Source organism: Macrobrachium nipponense, chromosome 4, assembly GCF_015104395.2.
Source record: "Macrobrachium nipponense isolate FS-2020 chromosome 4, ASM1510439v2, whole genome shotgun sequence".
Classification (NCBI taxonomy): domain Eukaryota; kingdom Metazoa; phylum Arthropoda; class Malacostraca; order Decapoda; family Palaemonidae; genus Macrobrachium; species Macrobrachium nipponense.
Window position 1 is genome coordinate 100,874,926 of NC_061100.1, and position 22,213 is coordinate 100,897,138.

The 22,213-nt window shown below is 44.7% G+C and overlaps 1 protein-coding gene across 1 annotated transcript; it reads left to right on the forward strand.

Annotated features, from left to right (window-relative positions):
* Positions 1-8,616: 8,616 nt before the first annotated feature.
* Positions 8,617-10,266, forward strand: LOC135211462 (trichohyalin-like). Its single transcript, XM_064244771.1, has one exon. The coding sequence runs from the start codon at positions 8,617-8,619 to the stop codon at positions 10,264-10,266; it is 1,650 nt and encodes a 549-aa protein (XP_064100841.1).
* Positions 10,267-22,213: the final 11,947 nt, after the last annotated feature.

Genomic DNA, 22,213 nt, shown 5'->3' on the forward strand with positions numbered 1-22,213 from the left:
CGGCGTTGCCTCAGGCCATCTGGTGGAGCGATCTCGAGGAGGTAGCGGAAGTGGCGCACTGCTTGGTATACCACCAGGAGCTCGCGGTCGAACGTGCTGTATCTTGTCTTGGCGGGTGACAGTTTTTTACTGTAGAAGGCGAGTGGCTGGGGCCCGCCCTGGACCATCTGCTCAAGGACAGCCCCGCAGGCGACGTTGCTGGCGTCAGTGGTGAGGCGTAAGGGTGCAGTAGGGTCTTGGTGGCATAAGGTCGCGGCTCTGGCGAGGGCCCTCTTCGTCTTGTTGAAGGCCTGCTCTTGTTCAGCTTCCCACGTCAGGTTCTTTGGTTTCCCCTTCAGGACCTGCGTTAGAGGGGACATGGTGCGAGCGGCGTCGGGGATGAACCGGCGGTATTAGTTGACCATCCTGATGAACTCCTGCAGGGACTTGACTGTGGTTGGGGTTGGTAACTTCTGCATCACGCCTACCTTCGAGGCCATGGGGCGCACGCCTGCCGCGGAGATCTTGTGGCCGAGGAAGTCCACCCTCTCGGCACCGAAGGTGCATTTGTCGAATTGGACGACCAGCCCATTTTCCTGCAGGCGCTTCAGGACCGCTCGGACATGGTGTAGGTGCTCCTCCAGGGACCTGGAAAAAATTAAGATATCGTCGACATAGCAGACACAGAAAGGCAGGTCCCCCAGGATGCTGTCCATCAGGCGCTGGAAGGTGGCCCTGCGTTTCTCAGGCCAAAGTGGAGTAATGGAAGACGTAGGAGCCAAAAGGCGTGATGATGGCAGTCTTGGGGACATCCTCGGGGTGCACTGGAACCTGAAAATAAGATTTTAAGAGGTCCATTTTCGTGAAGACTTTCGCTCCATGGAGGGCCCCAGTCAAATCCTGCATGTTTGGCAAGGGGTAGTGGTCGGGGATCGTAGCGAGGTTGAGTCTCCTGTAGTCTCCGCAGGGCCTCCAGGTGCCGTCAGGTTTCCGTACCATGTGTAGGGGCAAAGCCCAAGGGCTTGACGCTTTCTTGCAGATGCCCATTCGTTCCATTTCTGAGAATGCCCGCCTTGCATCCTGGAGGCGGCCCGGAGGGAGTAGTCGGAACTTCGCGTGTGTTGGGGGGCCCGTGATGGTGATGTGGTGGAATATTCCGTGCTTGGGCAGCGTCCCTGCCGCCTGACGAAGTTCCGGTTTGAAGACTTCAGGGAATTCCTGCAGGAGGTTGCTGTACTTGTGGGAGGCGACGGTTCAAATTGTGGGGGCGTCCGGGCCCGCTGCGAGTGGTAGGGAACGGCATGTCCCCGTGTTGAGGAGGCGTTTGCGGCCCACGTCAACCAGGAGACCGTTCTGGGCCAGGAAATCTGCCCCCAGTAGTGGAATCCTGACGTCCGCGATGGTGAACTTCCAGACGTAGTTGCGCCCCAAGATGGATATCTCGAGGGACTTCGTGCCGTAGGAATGGATGGGGGTCCCGTTTGCGGCGAGGAGGGTGGTTGTTTTGTCAGGTTCGCAGCTACGGTCTTTTCCTGACGGCAGGAATATCGAGTGCATCGCCCCTGTGTCCACCAGCATCCTCCAGCTGGGACATAGAACCCTACGGTGTGTGGTTCCGACGAGGTCATTGCCACGGGTGGCTTTGGTTTTGTCTGTCGTCACTGTTTTTTGACTGCTGGAAGGTGCAAGGGCTTTCACACCTCTTGAAGTATCTCGCGAACCTCCGGTGGTAGTGGCACCAGGAGTTTTCGCCGCGCTGCATGTGGGAGGACTTCCCCTGGGATACGGTGCCGATCTCTTGCATTGGGTCATCGTCTTCTTCTTCTCCCTTCTCTGCGGCTAGGCACACGGAGGATCGGTGGGCAGCGAGCTTTGTAGCATTGCTCGACAGCATCAGTTTTTTTTGCTTTCTCCAGTAGTTCGTCATCGTGGAGGGTATATGCATCCGTCAGCTGTCTTCGGATGTCTGGCTTGAGTTGCCGCAGGAATATTTCGCGGCTCAGGCAGATTTTTTTCTTTTTCCCGTCGGAACCTACTTCGGGCAAGCGCACGAGGCCCATCACCGTGTCCCAGGCATCCTGTGGGTCAGCGCCGCGCATGGGGTTCGTAACTAGGTCGAGGGCACGGGCGGCCTTTTCAGCGATGGGCGTGGAGTAGGCTGTCACGAGCCTTGTCTTTATCTCATCGAGTGTGACAGGTTCAGTTCATGCTCGACCGGTCAGCCAGGGAGTTATTCGGTCGCACACCTCTGTCAGGAGGGCTGCTGCAACGAGGTCAGCCTACAGTACCTTGTCCGTGAGTCCCGCGATCCAGAATTGCCCTTCAGCTCAGATGAACCAGGCGGTTGGGTTTGCTGTTGTGAAGGGGGGTAATTTGACAGCTTGAGCGGCAGCTGTGTGCGAGACCGTCATTGGGGCATGGGAGGCCTGGGTTTTTCATGCGGTACTGTCTGCGCCCATTGTCCTTTCTCACAAAAATGGTCGACATAGTCGTGAATGACGGGCCAAAGCATTTGAGGAAACGCCTGAACACACCTTGGGAAGGTATGCCGTATTTAGTCCGTTAGAGGCGTTGGTTTTTTTCCACGGTAGGAGCTTTCAGAGATCTATACTGAGGCACTGTGTGGGGACGTTAAAGATCTCTGAAGGTGAGCTGCGGTAGTTAGTCCCTTAATGGCTGAGCCAAAACCGCTTGGGTCCCTGTCCAAACCGGGAGGTCACCAGTTGTGAGGTGTGGACAAAGAGGCAGGTAGTAGTGTACTGACTTTATTACAGGTAAGGGAAAATTCAAATATACAGCATGCGGGCGGAAATGTGGATACCGACCCGCGAGAGAATAAAAGCGGGTTGGCGAGACCCGATTTGTGTTTCTTGAGAGACATATAATACAAAATACAAAAGTACATAAAATATGATTTCACAAGATATATACATTGGCGGAAAGCCCGCTGAATGCTCTCGCGGAGGGAAGTAAGAACAACGCGAATGTTGAACTACGTACAGAGAAAATTGTGAGTAAGCGTTGTCCTTACAGTGTGATTTTCCTCTGCAGACGTTAGATTTAAAGTTATTGGATGTGTATTATTTAAAATAATTTCATATATACAATCTAAAATTCCTATATTATAATCTGATTGTTTTGACCTTTAGTTATCGTATATCTTATAAAATGTTCATGTATAATCTTTAAAATAATTTCATATATACAATCTAAAATTCCTATATTATAATCTGATGTTTTGACCTTTAGTTATCGTATATCTTATAAAATGTTCATGCTAGAAAAACAATATATTTTTTTGTTTTGTTTAATAAATCTCAATACAGAAAATATATCTTTATACTATATGCAAAGGTGAAAATATGTATGCAATTTCCCTGCCTTATCACTTCTCTTCTGGTACTCATAAGGCACATTAAACATAGAATAAAGTGGTCTGAGATAAGTACAGTACTACATACAGTGACTCATATTATGAAATAAATGCCACCTAGATACAAATAAGTTATGAAATAAATGAATTTGATGTTCATATTACCTAGATACAAATAGGTTACTGTATCACTGAATGACACTTAATAATAGCAATATCAGTGTATCACATAGTACATTATCTCCAGGAAAGAAATAACATACTAAAGTAAATAAAAAATAAAAACTTACAATAAGGTAGAGGTAACTGAGATCACAGAGGTATCATTTTAAGCTATTATAAATAAGAAAACATGCTTTATAGCCACAATAGAGAAATAACATGAAATAGCATTGTAAATAAACAAAAACTGTACTAAACTTATCACAATAACACGAGATCACAAGAAGCACGATATAATAAGAGTAAATGGAGGAAAAATAAAAAATAAAACTCATTAAATAATGGAGTGATTAGCATAAGACAATGAGGTAGTATATCACATTACTCATAAACAAAAAAACTTAAAAAACCAATCTCTATAATGAAGAGGTATATGACATTTATCACATTATGGGCACCCTTGGTATAGAAACATATAAGGCATGGTATGAAAAGAAAAAAAAAAAGATTTTACTACTGTATAGACTATATTAAAAGTACTATACCACTTTAAACAGAAATTATGCATAATGTCTCTTAAGGATATCAGTCATGGTTACCTAATACTTCCATTTAATTCTTTTACACTTTCATTTAATTCTTTTTGATTAGACAATATATCCTGGAAAATATCAGAAACATCTGCCAACACCGCAACTGCTTCTTGCTCCAGTAGGCCCAATCTTACCAAAGCTTCCTCTGAAGGTTCTAGAGCTAAACTTTCATGAGGACCACCACCTAAAATGATTATAATACAGAAATTAGCTACTGCAATAACTCTGGAAAAGAAACATCAATGTAATTGTGTAATTATTGACAGTAATTATGATCAATGACTTCCCACATCTCTACCTCATCAAAGGAAAAAAAAAGTGACACTGATACCACAGATAGAGTACATAACAATTACTTGAGTCACAACTAGGCATGGTTAGGTAAAGTTAAGGTTAGGCTAGGTTAAGAATTGATCTTGTAGATAAGACCCTTTTAAAAATACGGACCCCAGTTTTATTCTTTTGAACAGGTCCCATGTTCGTGTGGGACTACTATTCTACTAAAGCTCTCTAACTTTTTACCCTAACCTAACCTAAGATTAAATGGTTAACATTCATATGCGGCATTAATGCCATACATGAAAAATCTCTTAGAATTGTGTAAAATATATAAAAATAAAATGATCTGGTTTGGCAAGGCATAGGTATTGGCAACTTATGCAATAATACCCACAGGCCTAGGCATATCATCACAGCTTAGGCTTAAACATTCATTTCTAAGCAATATCATAGGATACTTTTGCATAGCCTAATATATAGCCTACTAGGAATATATCATAACTAGCATGAAGTTAACAGTAGAACATAAGCCAAGGCCTAGCCAAAACTCGCTTCAATCTAGGTATGTATGGCAATTGGTCTATGCTGAATTAGGGAGGTTGCTTCCTTTTCTTAGCCACAGGGTCCATCATGCCGCTCTTTGATCGCTCTGCTATAAAAAATCAGCTGATATGCTGCTGTATTGTGATTGGTTCTCATTCTCTAGGCACGCTATGATATGGGCGATGTGATTGGCTGGACTATCCAAAGGCGTCTTTGACAAAAAGGCGGCCTTTTCGTGCAAAGGCACGTCAAAGGCGCCTTTGAAAATCTTGGGGTATACGATTTCACCTTCGTCGAAAGGCGCCTTTGGCGAGCCGTTGGGAAAGGCGTCTTTTGTCAAAAGGCACCTTTGCGTAAGGCTTGTTTTGAGTATGCGGCCCCTAGCCGGGCCGCATACTCAAAACTGCCAAAGGTGCCTTTTTTGGCAAAGGCACTGTTCCTGTTGGCAGTTACTCGAAAGGCTCATACTCAAAACACGGAGTTAGCGCCACCATCTTGGAAATATGGCACCGTGAGAGCCTTTGCGCTAGGGCTGGTATTTGAGGGTGAGAGGTGACATGAACTTTTAGCTTCTTGCGGTGGTGTAGTAGGTAAAAGCTTCACTGATGTTCCTGGATTTGAAAGGCTCCATGGGTTTGCGCCCGGGTCCAGGCAAGTCTATTATCGAGAAAAAATTCCCCTTCAGTTAAGCATATATGAAAATATATTAATTCTTAGGTAGAGCGAATTAGATATTAAAGGACATTGTAGCTCGATATATGTATATGAATCACGGAAATGTGATATGACTTACAGATTGGCTATGTGCTGTCAAAAGCACTACAACGCTACCGGGGTCGAGGTGGGTTGATGATGTCTCCAAACCAACGAATTACCTGAGCACGAAAGGTATTTGAGGGTGAGAGGCGACATGAACTTTTAGCCTCTTGCGGTGGTGTAGTAGGTAAAAGCTTCACTGACGTTCCCGGATTTGAAAGGCTCCATGGGTTCGCGCCCAGGTCCAGGAAAGTCTATTAGAGAAAAAATTCCTCTTCCGTTAAGCATATATGAAAATATATTAATTCTGAGGTAGAGCGAATTAGATATTAAAAGACATTGTAGCTCGATATATATATATGAATCACGGAAATGTGATATGACTTATAGATTGGCTACGTGCTGTCAAAAGCACTACAACGCTACCGGGGTCGAGGTGGGTTGATGTTGTCCCCAAACCAACGAATTACCTGAGCGTGAAAGGTATTTGAGGGTGAGAGTCGACATGAACTTTTAGCCTCTTGCAGTGGTGTAGTAGGTAAAAGCTTCACTGACGTTCCTGGATTTGAAAAGCTCCATGGGTTTGCGCCCGGGTCCAGGAAAGTCTATTATCGAGAAAAAATTCCCCTTCGGTTAAGCATATATGAAAATATATTAATTCCGAGGTAGAGCGAATTAGATATTAAAGGATATTGTAGCTCGATATATGTATATGAATCACGGAAATGTTATATGACTTATAATATATTTATATATAATATATATACAATATATATATATATTCATTATATATATATATATATATTTATAAATAATATATATAGAATATATATATAATATATATATATATATATATATATATATATATATATATATAATATATGTGTGTGTGTGTGTGTGTGTGTGGGCGCGTATGTGTGTGTTGATGTTAGCTTCATGTAATTAACTGTTTATATACGCAATATGTACAAACACAAACACACACACACATACATATATATATATAAACATACACCGTATTGTTTTTATTTCTGTATATTTACAAATATTAAGCCACAAATGCCTTTTAATAATGTGAGAGAGAGAGAAAGAAAGAGAGAGAGAGAGAGAGATTTGAAAGTATATGCAATAATTAAGACCAAGGTATTGCAAATTTAGTAGCAGAACCTTTGCAAAAAAAAAAAAAACTTACTTGAGAAGAATAATATCTCTCAATCCCAAAGCTTCAATGCCTACAGGGACTGTTGAGCCAACTCTCCTTTAAAGAATGCATGTGCAGCTGAGATAGAAAGCAACAAGTGTCATAAACGCTCCGAAGTTTCTTTGACAAATAGAACTGTCTTTCAGTGGTCTCTGTATATAATGGTGTATGAGTCGCGACCCCTAAAACTCTCAGCCGGTCTTAGTGACCTGTGTTGTTGCGTTACCAGACGCACGATCATGGCTAAATCTAACCTTCAATAATATCAAAACGACTGTGGCTAGAAGGCTGCAATTTGGTTTGCTGATTGGAATGCGGATAATCATTATAACAAATTGCAGCCCTCTAGCCTCAGTAGTTTTTTTTTTTTCTGCTGTGGCATACACAGCGGACTGTTTTTCTCTCTACTGTTTGGAAAACTCATTTCAGACTAACTGTGACTTGTATAAGTCGCTGAAAGTCTCTGTGGAATCAGACCTGTTAGTGAAAATAGACGCTTGCAGTAGGATACAGAATATCATTGGAAAAGTTAAATTTTTTTAAAGTGTTATTTTTCGTGCCATGCATTGGGAAAATATTTGCAGGATAGGTGCTAATAAGATCAAATATTATCATGATTATGAATATTATTATTATTATTGATAATACCACTGAAAGATCGTACAAGTATATTGAATTTTATTAATATAATTATTAACAAACAGCAATTCGAAATACTTTTCCTAGAAAGTATCACAAAGGAGAGAGAGAGAGAGAGATTAATTATGATAATGTACTAATATAATAGTAGTAACTATTATTATTATGTAAACAAATTCTTTTGAATAGAACGGCAGAATTCGGCAAATTAATCTTATGTATATATATATACATATATATATACATATACATATATATATATATATATATATATATATATATATATATATATATATATATATATATATATATATATATATATACATTTTATTTATATACGTGCGTGTGCGTAAATATATTTATGTATGTTTACCTAAGTGCTTCCATATATCTGTGCATAAATGTATGTATACATTTACTTGTGTAATGTATGGAATCTCCCTTGATACCAAACATTTCCTCCCCTACCATAATTCTCCCTTCCCATGAACACCCCTTCCGTTTATCAACAATGTCATTGAACCCCCTACGATGAACCCTCGCCTCCCGTCCCCCCACAACTATTCACTGAGAAAAGCATCAAGATGGCAAATATATCTCCAATTTTGCTTTCGTGCAATATTAAATCTTTGAGACTTTATAGAGTGAAATATTGAGTGTCTCTGGAGTAAGTTTAGGTTCAGAATTAATTTTTCCTTCGTTCATCTCATTTTTTCCTCTTTTCTGGTGTATGAGACTGTAAAAGGTTGACTAGGGCGGCTGTGCAGTTTCTTCCGTCTGTGGCGTCAGTGACGACTCAGTGCGAAGTGTTGGAGACCTCTGGTTCCTGCGGAGCCTTCTTCAGTTCCTAAACGATTATCACGTCTTCTTGAAGTCTTGGAGATTCCTTGGTCCTGCGAAGACCTCTTCAGCTCCCGAAGGCCTCTGGAGAAACCCCCATTGGATTAACATGTCTTCTCGAAGCCCCACGACTCCTAGATCCAGTGCAGACGTCACCAGGGAATGGAATCTCCTTATGCATTCTGGAGCAAGTGTCATTTTCAAAAACTAACCTAAGTGACAGTGTGAAGTATAACATATAACATATAACAATGCCTGTTGCTGTTATTAGTATTGCGTTGAAAGGTGGTATGGCTCAGTTCCTGAGTGGAGCTTTGACACTATCGTTTATAACTATTTGCGCTCTTCCTTTATTTGCTGTACGCAATTTGTGGAGGAAGAGAGGCAAGGACCAACCAAGGATGGAAACTCTGGACAACGAAGTGGCTAGTTTGCGCCGAGAATTGGATGTCGCCCATAGGAGGAACGACAACCTAAAGGAAATTCTTCTGGAACGAGTCAGGAAGGAGTGTGGCGAGCTCTTGTCGACCAAAGAGGTGGAAAATGCAGTCTTGCAGGTCCAAGACCTTTTGGACATGGCCGAGGAGGCAGATGCTAGAGTTCTGGAAGTAGAGGCCAAGATGGAGGCTATCTGCCTAGAGAACCAGAGCCTGCAGAGGAAGGCACTAGAGGACCAGCAGGCTTTGGGCAATCATCAGAAGGAAATTCTAGGACTGAGAGAAAGTCAGGTTGCAAAGGAAAACGATCTTTTGCAGAATAAGAAGGATATTGCTGAACTGAAAAGGCAAAACGCCTCGGAACATGAAAAGCTATTGGAATATGAGAGGATGAACCAAGAGCTACAGAAAGAACTGGCTGGAAAAAATGAGCAGATAGAGGGGCTCTTGGTGCAAGATACCAATAAGCAAATGGAACTGGATGAACTTCGTAAGGAACTAGAGGCGAAAGCGAAAGAATCTGTCAACTGCAATGAAAGCAAAGAGCAATTTGAGAAAATAATAGTTGAAAAACAACGAGAAATCTGTGAGCTTCGAAGAGAGATAGAAGACAGAGGTAGTGATACATACAAGCTTGTTTTTTGTGAGAAGGAAGTTGAATGTCTCAAGAGGGAATTAGAAGAAAAGCAATTGGCTTTTGATGAACTTGTAAGCCAAAATGAAAGAAATGAAAAAGCTTTAATTGAAAAAGCACTTGAAAAACAAAAAGAAATTGATAAACTTCGAAAGGACGTGGAAGACCGAGAGAAAGAAATGGACACGTATATTCAAAAGGAGAAGGAAATGAATGATTTCAAGGAAGAATTAAAAGACAAGATATTACTTTTCGATAGAATATTGAGTCTAAATGAAAGAAATGAAAAAGTAGTAAATGAAAAACAAAAAGAAATTAATGAACTTAAAAAGCAATTGGAAGACAAAGATAGGGAAATGGACAGGCGTATTCAAGACGAGAAGCTCTCCAACTGTGGTCAGATCACTGGGAAAGAAGACAAAGCAGATCCTCTCGAGGAGGAACTTGGGGAGAAGGAACAACACGAGATTGAAGAGCTCCTGAAGGAGTTGAAGAAGAAGCAGCGGGAGATTGAGGAGCTTTCGTGTCAAAACCTGAGACAAGAAGAGGAACTACAAACGAAGCAGAAGGAAGTTGAACGGATTGAGAACCTAAGAGAACAAGATCGGGCCCAGCACTTGGAGTACGTGGAATCTTGCTTTGGAGAAATAAACGAGCGCATAGGCAAGAAGATCATCGAGATGGAAGTAGAGCTCTTTTGTCTACGCGGAGAAGTTCAGCAGAAGAACAGATTGCTGAAGGAACTTGGAGTCCCGTTGGAAATTCTCAACCAGGAGCCGGGACAAGTGGAGGATGAAAAAGGAAGCTCGTCTTCAACAGCTGGTTGCTGAGAATGAGATGCAAGACCAGCTGTGGAGACTTGGAAAGTTCTGTCAGCCCTGGGAGTCTGTCAGTCATTCAGGTGATGGGAAGCAGAGTGGCGCCAAAGGACCAGATGAGAGGGAGATCAAGGATGTAGATTTGTAGGTGTCCTTGAACAGAGCCAGAACAAGAGCGTAAAATTATACAGAGCATTACCTCTGGAGTAATATGTATATGTATGTATATTACACATCACCACACACACACACACATGCATATATATACACACACACCCCCAGTGTGTATATATATGTACACACACAACACACATATATGTGCACACCCCCCATTGTGTATATATATGTACACACAACCACACACAATATGTGCACACCCCCCATTGTGTATATATGTACACAACACACACATATATGTACACACACCCCCAGTGTGTATATATATGTATACACACAACACATATACACATATATACACACATCATATCCCCCATATGTGTATATACACACACATACATGCACTCACACATATACATACATATATATTGTCTCTAGAGGGATACGAACTCTAGCCTGGTTTGGAAGTTATAGAATTGGCTCACTTCCTTCCACCTCTCTATTCCCAACACAACAAGCTGACAAGATGGCTGAGCTCTACCTACTGGCTGGGAGCAGAACAACTTATCCAGGAGAGTCTGGCTGAGCACCGAAGGAGTCGATCGGCTGTTGCCAGGTCTCAGGAATCCTCCTCGTAGGGCGGCTGAAGTGCTAACACAGGGAATTGCCTTGCTGATCTACTGGTGGTGGTTAGGAGAAGAAGGCCTCCTGGGTCATGTCCAGTGACTATTTCTATCGGAGGATGGGGAGAGGCTCCTCCTATTGGAGGCGTAGGTGATCGTTGCCTCCGTCTGAGATCTCTGTGTTCCTGGCAATCTGTAGCGCCTGGTGGGGGCGCTGCAGATTGTCAGGAACACAGAGATCCTGGGCAGAGACATCGGCCATCGCCGCCTCTGATGGCTGGAGGCCCTCCCCATCCTCCGATGGAAATCGTCACTGGATGTGACCCAAGAGGCCTTCTTCTCCTAACCACCACCAGTAGATCAGCAAGGCAATTCCCTGTGTTAGCACTTCAGCCGCCCTATGAGGAGGATTCCTGGTGCCAGATCTCAGGAATCCTCCTCATAGGTTGGCTGTAGGGCTAACACAGGGAATTGCCTTGCTGATCTCCTGATGGTGGTTAAGAGAAGAAGGCCTCCTGGGTCACGTCCAGTGACGATTTCCATCGGAGGATGGGGAGAGGCTCTTCTATTGGAGGCGTAGGTGATCGTTGCCTCCGTCTGAGATCTCTGTGTTCCTGGCAATCTGCAGTGCCTGGTGGGGGTGCTGCAGATTGTCAGGAACACAGAGATCCTGGGCAGAGACATCGGCCATCGACGCCTCTGATAGGTGGACATGACCCAGGAGGCCTTTTTCTCCAAACCACCGACAGTAGATCAGCAAGGCAATTCCCTGTGTTAGCACTTCAGCCGCCCTACGAGGAGGATTTCTGAGACCTGGCACCAGCTGATCAACTCCTTCAGTGCTCGGCCAGACTCTCCTGGATAAGTTGTTCTGCTCCCAGCCAGTAGGTAGAGCTCACCCATCTTGTCAGCTTGTTGTGTTGGGAATAGAGAGGTGGAAGGAAGTGAGCCAATTCTATAGCTTCCAAACCAGGCTAGAGTTCATATCCCTCTGGGTCTCCTGGTTCATGTCCAGTGACAGTTTCCTTTGGAGGATGGGGAGGGCCCTCACCTGTCAGAGGTGGCGATGGCAGATGTCTCTGCCCAGGATCTCTGTGTTCCTGACAATCTTGGGTACCCCCACCAGGCGCTGCAGATTGCCAGGAACACAGAGATCTCAGACAGAGGCAACGATCACCTACGCCTCTAATAGGAGGAGCCTCTCCCCATCCTCCAATGGAAATCGTCACTGGACATGACCCAGGAACCCTTCTTCTCCCAACCAACACCAGAATATCAGCAAGGCAATTCCCTGTGTTAGCCCTTCAGCCGCCCTATGAGAAGGATTCCCGAGAATTGGCAATAGCTGATCGGTTAGTTCGGTGCTTGGCCAGACTCTCCTGGATAAGTTGTTCTGCTCCTAGCGTAGGTGATTGTTGCCTCCGTCTGTGATTTATGTGTTCCTGGCAATCTGTGGTGCCTGGTGGGAGTGCTCCGGATTGTCAGAAACACAGATCCTGGGCAGAGACACTGGCCATCACCAGCTCCAATAGGTGGAGGCTCTCCCCATCCTCCAACGGAAACTGTCACTGGACATGAACCGGGAGACTCTGGCCGAGCGCCGCAGGAGCCGTTCGGCCGGTGCCAGGTCTCGGGCATCCTACTTTTAGGGCCCTCTGCCATAAGTAGCAGTCAGCTATTTTATAGCAGCTTTCTCATGGTAGTGGTTGGGAGAAGATTCTCCTGGGTCACGTTGGAGGTAGTCGATGCCTCTGCCTGGGATCTCTGTGTTCCTGATGATCTGAGATGCCTGCTGGGGGCACAGCAGATTGTCAGGAACACAGAGATCTTGGACCATTGCTCCCTCTGATAGGTGGATGGCCTCACTTTCATCCCATTGAAACGTGACCCAGGAGACTCTTCTTCTCCCAAGTGCCCAACCACCTCCGTGAGAACAGCAAGGCCCATCCCTGGGATAGCCACAGTTTCTGTTGTAGGATGGACAGAGTTATCGCACATCACCGCCTCTGATAGGTGGAAGCCCTCTCCATCCTCCGAGGCTCATACTCAAAACACCGAGTGTGCGCCGCCATCTTGGAAATATGGCACCGTGAGAGCCTTTGCGCTAGGGCTGGTTAGAGCAGCCTTTGAGGTGGGAAAGGCAACTTTGGGATTGACAACAAGTAAGAAAGCGGATGTCTCCTACCTCTTGTATACGTCAATGAATGCCATTATACATAGTTTTATTTTGCAAGTTACTCTAATTGCTTTGCAATAGTGTGTGAGGTGTGGACAAAGAGGCAGGTAGTAGTGTACTGACTTTATTACAGGTAAGGAAAAATTCAAATATACAGCATGCGGGCGGAAATGTGGTTACCAACCAGCGAGAGAATAAGTGGGTCGGCAAGACCCGATTTGTGTTTCTTGAGAGACATAATACAAAATACAAAAGTACATAAAATATGATTTCACAAGATATATGCATTGGCGGAAAGCCCGCTGAACGCTCTCTCGGAGGGAAGTAAGAACAACGCGAATGTTGAACTACATACAGAGAAAATTGTGAATAAGAGTTGTCCTTACAAATACTCCTCCCTAAGACAATAATTAGGCATAATTGTTGGCTGATTTCTTTGTACTTCCGACCGTTACTCGCGGAAGCGAGCGGCCCGGTTGAGGCGCCCTCGGGTGCACGAAATCAGCTGCTGTGGTAGATCCTCGGGGATTTCAGGGGACGGGATGCCTCCCCTGAGGTGACCCTCGGGGGGTTCGACCATCTTCCGAGGGTGGCTGTGGCTACGACTGGGAGGTTTGGCAATCGATGGAGCTGCTTCTTTCCGAGGAAGATTGAGGCACCCTATGGAATCCGTGTTGGCAGACTCTTCGTCCATAAGGAAGGCTGGTTTCAGGCGATCGATTGTGACCCAGTCCTCGTGACCATTTATGGATATGAGGTACGCCTTGTCAGTGCGTCGTAGGACGTGGAAGGGGCCTCGGTAGGGTCTCGTTAGCGGCGGGCGGTGGGCGTCGTCCCTGATGAAGACGTGTTTGCATGATGATAGGGCCTTCGGGAGGAAGTGTTTTGTCCTGTCGGAGAAGGTTTTGATACAGGGTGTGAATCTCCCAGCGGATCCCCGAAGTCTGGCGATGGAGACGTTGGCATCGCCAGCATTGGTCGGAAAGAACTCGCCAGGGACTGTCAGTGGTGCCACGTATACCTTCTCCGCGGGTGATGCCTCGCCGTTCGCCCGCGGGGTGGTCCTGAGGCTGAGGAGGACCCATGGTAGCTGGCTCTTACAATCTTCATCGGTGCACCGTGCCATTAGGGAAGCCTTGACCGATCGGTGGACTCTCTCCACCATGCCGTTAGCTGCCAGGTTGTAGGCGGTGGTGGTGTGTAGCGATGTCCCCATTAGGCGGGCCAGGGCGGTCCAACACTCCGACAGGAATACGGCTTTCCTTCGGGAGGCTGGGATTAGCGGGCGCGGGCGGCCCGTGCTGATGTCGCAGAGGAGCGTCGTGCCCGCGTGTCCGAAGGGCATGTCTTCCCACCTGAGGGCGGTGATCACTGTGCGATATGCGGCGGTCTCCGGGTCGGCGGGCTGTTCTCGGGCGAGGTCTTCGTAGTCGATCCCGAGGTGCACGGCGTTGATTTCTATCCTCGAAAGGGCATCCGCCACGGGGTTCTTCTCGCTGGGCACGTACTGGATGGTGCAGCCGAACTCCGTGATGGCTGCCAGGTGCCTCTGCTGTCTAGCTGACCAGGCGACGCCCACCTTGGTGAAGGAAGTCCACCCTCTCGGCACCGAAGGTGCATTTTTCGAATCGGACGACCAGCCCATTTTCCTGCAGGCGCTTTAGGACCGCTCGGAAATGGTGTAGGTGCTCCTCCGGGGACCTGGAAAAAATTAAGATATCGTCGACGTAGCAGACGCAGAAAGGAAGGTCCCACAGGATGCTGTCCATCAGGGGTTGGAAGGTGGCCCCTGCGTTTCTCAGGCTGAAGATGGAGTAATGGAAGACGTAGGAGCCAAAAGGCGTGATGATGGCGGTCTTGGGGACATCCTCGGGGTGCACTGGAACCTGAAAATAAGATTTTAAGAGGTCCATTTTCGTGAAGACTTTCGCTCCATGGAGGGCCCCGGTCAAATCCTGCATGTTTGGCAAGGGGTAGTGGTCGGGGATCGTAGTGAGGTTGAGTCTCCTGTAGTCTCCGCAGGGCCTCCAGGTGCCGTCAGGTTTCCGTACCATGTGTAGGGGCGAAGCCCAAGGGCTTGACGCTTTCTTGCAGATGCCCATTCGTTCCATTTCCGAGAATGCCCGCTTTGCATCCTGGAGGCGGCCCGGAAGGAGTCGTCGGAACTTCGCGTGTGTCGGGGGGCCCGTGGTGGTGATGTGGTGGAATATTCCGTGCTTGGGCGGCATCCCTGCCGCCTGACGAAGTTCCGGTTTGAAGAATTCAGGGAATTCCTGCAGTAGGTTGCTGTAATTGTGGGGGGCGACAGTACAAATTTTGGGGGCGTCCGGGCCCGCTGCGAGTGGTAGGGAACGGCATGTCCCCGTGTTGAGGAGGCGTTTGCGGCCCATGTTAACCAGGAGGCCGTTATGCGCCAGGAAATCTACCCCCAGTAGTGGAATTCTGACGTCCACGATGGTGAACTTCCAGACGTAGTTGCGCCCCAAGATGGATATCTCGAGGGACTTCGTGCCGTAGGAATGGATGGCGGTCCCGTTTGTGGCGACGAGATCGGTTGTTTTGCCAGGTTCGTGGCTACAGTCTTGTCCTGACGGCGGGAATATCGAGTGCATCGCCCGTGTCCACCAGCATCCTCCGGCCGGAGATCGCGTCGTGGACATAGAACCCTACGGTGTGTGGTTCCGACGAGGCCGTTGCCACGGGCGGCTTTGGTTTTGTCTGCCGTCGCTGTTTTTTGACTGCTGGAAGGTGCAAGGGCTTTCACACCTCTTGGAGTATCTCCCGGACCTCCGGTGGTAGCAGCACCAGGAGTTTTCAATGCACTGCATGTGGGAGGACTTCCCCTGTGATATGGCGCTGATCTCTTGCGTTGGGTCGTCGTCGTCTTCTTCTCCCTTGTCTGTGGCTAGGCACATGGAGGATCGGGGGGCGGTGAGCTCTGCAGCATTGCTCGACAGCGTCAGTTTTTTTTGCTTTCTCTAGTAGTTCATCGTCGTGAAGGGTATACGCATCCGTCAGCTGTCTTTGGACGTCTGGCTCGAGTTGCTGCAGGAATATTTCGTGGCTCAGTCAGATTTCTTTCTTTTTCCCGTCGGAACCTACTTCGGGCAAGCGCACGAGGCCCATCACTGTGTCCCAGGCATCCTGTGGGTCGGCGCCGCGCATGGGGTTCGTAACTAGGTCGAGGGCGCGGGCGACCTTTTCAGCGATGGGCGTGGAGTAGGCTGTCACGGGCCTTGTCTTTATCTCATCAAGTGTGACACAACCAAAGACTATAGTCTTTGAACACAACCAAGTAGTTTGTAGGTTTACTACCAGAGTAAGCGAAAATAAGACTATCTTTCTTTTTCCTGAGTGCTATAACAATGTGGATTTGACAGTCATGATAGAATAGGACGTATAACAGGAATAAAAAATGATCTCAGAATGCGTCTGCATTACGTTACTTCTTTCAAATGAACGCCGTAATATTCTTTAGAAGCTTTTTGAAATTTAAGTCAGGGGCCATTATATACTTCTTCTTTCCTTGCTACATCACCGCAGTTTCGTGTATTGATTCTCTCTCTCTCTTTCTCTCTCTCTCTCTCTCTCTCTCTCTCAATATTCAGTGCATTTATTGTCACAGCAAAGAGGATAAACTCTCTATGAAGTGAATCTCTATAGACAAAGGCAGTCGTCCACTTATGCAAATATTAATGTTATGTCATTTTTGTGTGTGTTATTTTTTTTCAAATTAAGCTTCTCATATGCCTTACCCTCTCTCTCTCCTTAAGAATCAATCGATTTATCTCTTAACGAGACTAAAAGCGAGTTATTTTAGTGTTATGGTCCAGTACTATGTGCACTAAATTCTCTAATAGGTGGTAGGCCTACTGTTGGTATGTCTTATGTTCTTGTGATTATATTTCTTGAAAATGAACCATATATATATTTATATATATATATATATATATTATATATATATATATATATATATATATATATATATAGGCCTATACCTTGTTTTAGCAGGTAGTCTAACGGAAGGTATAAATTAAAGACTTATTATTATTATTGTTATTGTTCTAATAATAAGAAGAATATTAATGTTAATAAAGAACAAAATGCATACTAGTCTGCCTGAGGTATACAAGAGTAGTATTTACAAAGGTAAACTTCCTCTGCATTTCCCAGAGAGAGAGAGAGAGAGAGAGGAGGATTTGGAGAGAGGAGAAGAGAGCCCAGAGAGAGAGAGAGAGAGAGAGACGAGAGAGAGAGAGGAGAGAGGAGAGCGAAGAGAGAGAGAGAGAGAGAGCAGCTCTCTAGTGTCTGAAGTGTAAATAAGACAGCCATTTCATTCGCACTGGGATCCAGGAAAAGGAAATATAAAAAAAAAGAGGAGGGGGCCATGGGGGGAGGGGGAACGTATCACACAAAAACGCATTCAAAAAACGCACCGTGGAAATCTGGCTTATGCAAACACAGTGACATTACCCAACAAGAGAGAAAAAACCTTGGCTTGGCGTTGCGTGAAACCGCGAGTTTTTTTTTTTTTCTCCTAGAACCTCTAATAGCAACGCCTCTGCTTTCAAATGATGTTTTGAGATTAGAATTTAGACACTTTTGTGGGGCTGGGGTACGATGAGGCAGGGAATTCTGGGTATAGCGGTTGCGGGTTAGCAGCCAAATTCAAGATGGGAGCGCATTATTATATACAAACTGAAATAGTCGTAATACTAATAATTTTTTTCATTTTTTCATATTTACGGCAGTTTTATCAATCTAACGCAACGCCCAAGGAAACAAACAAACATGAATGTTTGAGGATCGCAAACCTTCCCTAGGGCCGAACCTTTCCACCCCTAAAAAAAGGTCCCTTCTTCCCTAGGCTTCGTCCCTGTTTTTCCCTTAGACCTAATCACTTAAACGCCTGTCTCGAGACCCTTAACTTTCGGTTAAATCTTCGCACGCCCCCAATAACTTTCTGCAGGCAAACGAACAAGAAACAGACAGTCTAACGGACAAAAATTACAAACAGAGAAACAGAATCCAAAGCTGGAAAGTAGAAAGGCTAGCTTTTTGGTCAAGAAGTTTTGTGTGAGTCTCTCTGACTCTCTCCTTTAGACATTCTCTGAAAGTGCACTACAGTAAAGGTTTATTTTTTTGAAGACTAAAGTTTATTATCATGTTAAACCATAAAGGCAAAATGAGAAGATAGTGCTTCATGCTAACATTTTCTCCCCAAACTTTTTTTCCCTTGAATAATAGGGACAAGAAGTTCAGATTTGCTTTAGATTAAGAACGAATATGGTCAGCACCTAACTGCTTCTTTGAATCTCACTCTATGAATCTCCCCTTTTATTGTGGAGATAAACCATTGGTCTCTCGATCAGCGGAGGTAAACAATGATTGATTAAACCCTTTATTTTTTTTTTATTGATGTAGACTAGGATCGTTGACACTTCAGTTACTGTGGCCATCTATAGCAGGGGCATAGGTCTAGTACTAGCAACCTCATGCCAAATTCCAAGGCTTAGACCTATATAGTCTGCATGTATGTATGTATGTATGTATGTGAATAACACGAATGCACAAGCATGTATCCGCCTAAAAGGAAACACCCGCGCATATAGGTCTACATTATGCATTTCGCTTTATAAAATCACGAAGAAAATATTTCGAAAGAGCAAACGAGCAATTTTTTTTTCTTTTTTAGAAAATTGGCGCCAATCAGAGCCTCTTTTTGACATTCGGGAAATGACCGCATTCGAAAATATCCCGCGTGAACTCTCCCCCCCTCCCCCTCCCCACCTCGTGAATACCAATGGCGTGTGAATTGGTGTTGGTGTATTGCTGTTGTGTGTGGGGCGGGAGCTGAGGAGGGAGGGAGGTTTAGTCCACGGAAGGAAATGTCATTGGCTCATGGTTTTTGTAAGATTATTGACGCAAAGTAAGACTATTGACGCCAAGTCTTGTAGGAAAAGCAGTTTCTCGTTTCAGCTGAAAACCCTTAATGGAGAGAGTAAACAGATTACTTAAACTCAAGAGGACTCCAAAAGGATCTGAGAGAGAGAGAGAGAGAGAGAGAGAGAGAGAGAGAGAGAGAGAGAAGGCGATATAACTTGCTACTGGTATTTTTATGGTCATGAAAACACACCTTAACAATGATAATTTTTTCAATATCTTGAGACTTTTATACTTTAGCTTAATCAGGTCTTCAGCGAGAGGTCTCATAATTCTACTTTTCTTGAGGGTTAATTCACCAAGCCTTTGGTTTCTGATAACTGAGCAGCAATCAGGAAAACCCTTGACTTACTAAGCCTTTGATCTCTGTGAATCGAACAGTACTAATCAGGAAGGCATTTCAGGGAAACAGTCTCTATTACAACCTTTGTGTCAAATGCCAAACCCGGGGCTTCTGTACACCTGTCCTGCTCCTTTCTTGCCGAGAAAAGAAGCAGGGAGAGAGAGAGAGAGAGAGAGCTCTTCTCTCCTCTCCTTCACCTGTTCTACTCCTGCCATGCCAAGAAAAGAAGCCACGTAGTTTAACGAGAGAGAGAGAGAGAGAGAGAGAGAGAGAGAGAGAGAGAGAGAGAGATTTCCATTTAGGCTTTAGTCCTCACCTCATTTTCATACATCCGGCTGGAACGGTGAAGTTCCATGGGCTGGAAAAGTTCATTTCCGCTGTGCTCAGGAATCGTGTCACAGAGCACCCGTTGCTCTTTTTTTTTTTTTTTTTTTTTTTTTAGTCTTTCTGCCTTTTGCTAGTGTTGCTTCATTTTGTTTTATTGCTACCTGTCCTTGAAATGATGTCTCACTGCACTTTTCATTTCATGCTGATGGTTAATTGTTGCTATGAAAGGTGGGAAAGAAAAAAGAAGAAGAATTTCATTCACATTTTTAGGCAGACATTAAAATCTGCAGTACAATGTCCTTTAACTCTACTTTTCCAAGACATTAATAAGGTCCTGCATGCCTCTGCTTGACCAAGACACCTTACATGGATGTGAAATGCATTTGCCTCTCAAAGGTGTCTTGGAAAGGCAAACACCTTAATAAGATCATGAAGGCCTCTGCTTTCCCAAGACACTTCAGCAAGCCCAATAATGCTTCTGCTTTCCCAAGACACTTCAGTAAGCCCAATCATACCTCTGCTTTCCCAAGACACTTCACCAAGCCCAATAATGCTTCTGATTTTCTAAGACACTTCAGCAAGCCCAATAACGCTTCTGATTTCCTAAGACACTTCAGCAAGCCCAATAATGCTTCTGCTTTCCCAAGACATCTCAGCAAGGTCAATAATGTCTATGATATCCCAAGAATGCCTCTGGTTGCCCAAGACATCTTAGCAAGGCCAACAGTTCCTCTGCTTCCCCAAGACACCTCAGCATTTATTCAATATCAAAAATTAAAAACTAGTTGCTGTTATGCTTCAGAAGCACCAGAATTTGTGTATCATTGCAATTCATGTTTACATGAAAAATTGATTTGTTACATTCACTTGGAATCTAGCAAGTGCCAAACAGCATGTATGTAGATTCCTTTCACCTCCTTTGATAGGTGAATGTTTGGTAACCTATAATCAATACACTTCCAGGGATATTGTGTTATAGGATTAGTGTAAAGGTTATGAGGAAGATTTAAAAAGTGAAGTTGGACCAGCGATGACTTACGTACCCTACGAAGAAGTCTCAAGACTGGAAAGTGGCTGTGTTAAGGAGTCACAATTAGCAAAAGGATAAAAAAAATTAATCTACTAGAGCAGTGTTGTCCAAACATTTTTGCCTATTGTACCCTTTATGACCTTCTCCTACAGTTACGTACACCCCCCTCGCCCACCATGGCTGACCAAACTCAATTTTATTTAGGATAATCATGCAAATAGAAGACTGCATTATAGGAGTATTGGTCAATAAATTTAAATTTATTACACAAATAAAAATGATGATTTAATAATAAAATGCTTGAAAATTACTTACACAACTCAATGTGAGATGTGAGGCTGATGTTTACTGATGATTTGTTCCATCCTTGGCGATATTGAGGCTACTGCAGTGATGAGGCTTTGTTCCAGGTTGACATTTAGTTTGTTTCTCTGTTTCGATTTTATAATGCTCAGTGCGGAGAAAGACGCCTCACAAAGATAGGTAGACCCAAATGGCAAAAGTTTTTCTAAAGCCATTTTTCCTAAGTCAGGGTGCTACTTCATCACAGAGCTTCAAAAGTGAGTGACATTTGAGCTTTCAAATAACAGTTTTAGGCCACAGTCCGCACACACTTCTATCAGTGTTTCCTGGGAACAAATAGGAAGCTTCACGTGGTCAGAAAAGAGGAATGGATTTCTAATCCAGTCAAGCTGTACTGATCGTTCATGTATATCAGGAAAGTAAGACTTAAAAGCACTAATAAGATTGGTCAAATGTTCCACAATGACTGGTTTCACAGTGCCTTTCTCATAACTGTTATTGGAAAAGTAGGCATCTGACAGAGGAAAGCACGTAAACTCTCCCCTTGAGCATGTTTGCTTCCACAGTTCTATTTTCTTTTGAAAACCAGCAACTTTGTCATAAAGGTTGAGAACATTTGTGTCCTTACCTTGCAGAGACAAATTTAACTCATTGAGTTTGCTGAATATGTCTACAAGATATGCCAGTTGTGCAAGCCAAGTAGTATTTTCAAAATGTGTGGCAAAAGGACTCATGTTCTGATAAGAAAGAAGCTGCCTCATTTCACAACTCGAACATTCTGGTGAGTATCCTCCCACAAGACAGCCAGCGCACCTCTGTGTGCAGTAATAGTTCCGTGTGCTCTGACCCCATGCTCGTGATTACTTTGATGGCATCATTGAGAATTCCGTACAACTGTGAGCTCATTTTCTTTGACGCTAATGATTCTCTGTGAATGATGCAGTGAGTCCACTCCACATCAGGATTTACCTTCTTAACCCTTGCCACTCGGCCCTTCACCTTCCTGGTCATGGATGCAGCAGCATCTGTACACATACTCATGCAAGATTTCCAGATAAGTTCTTGTTCAGAGAAGAATTGATCAATGACATTGAAAA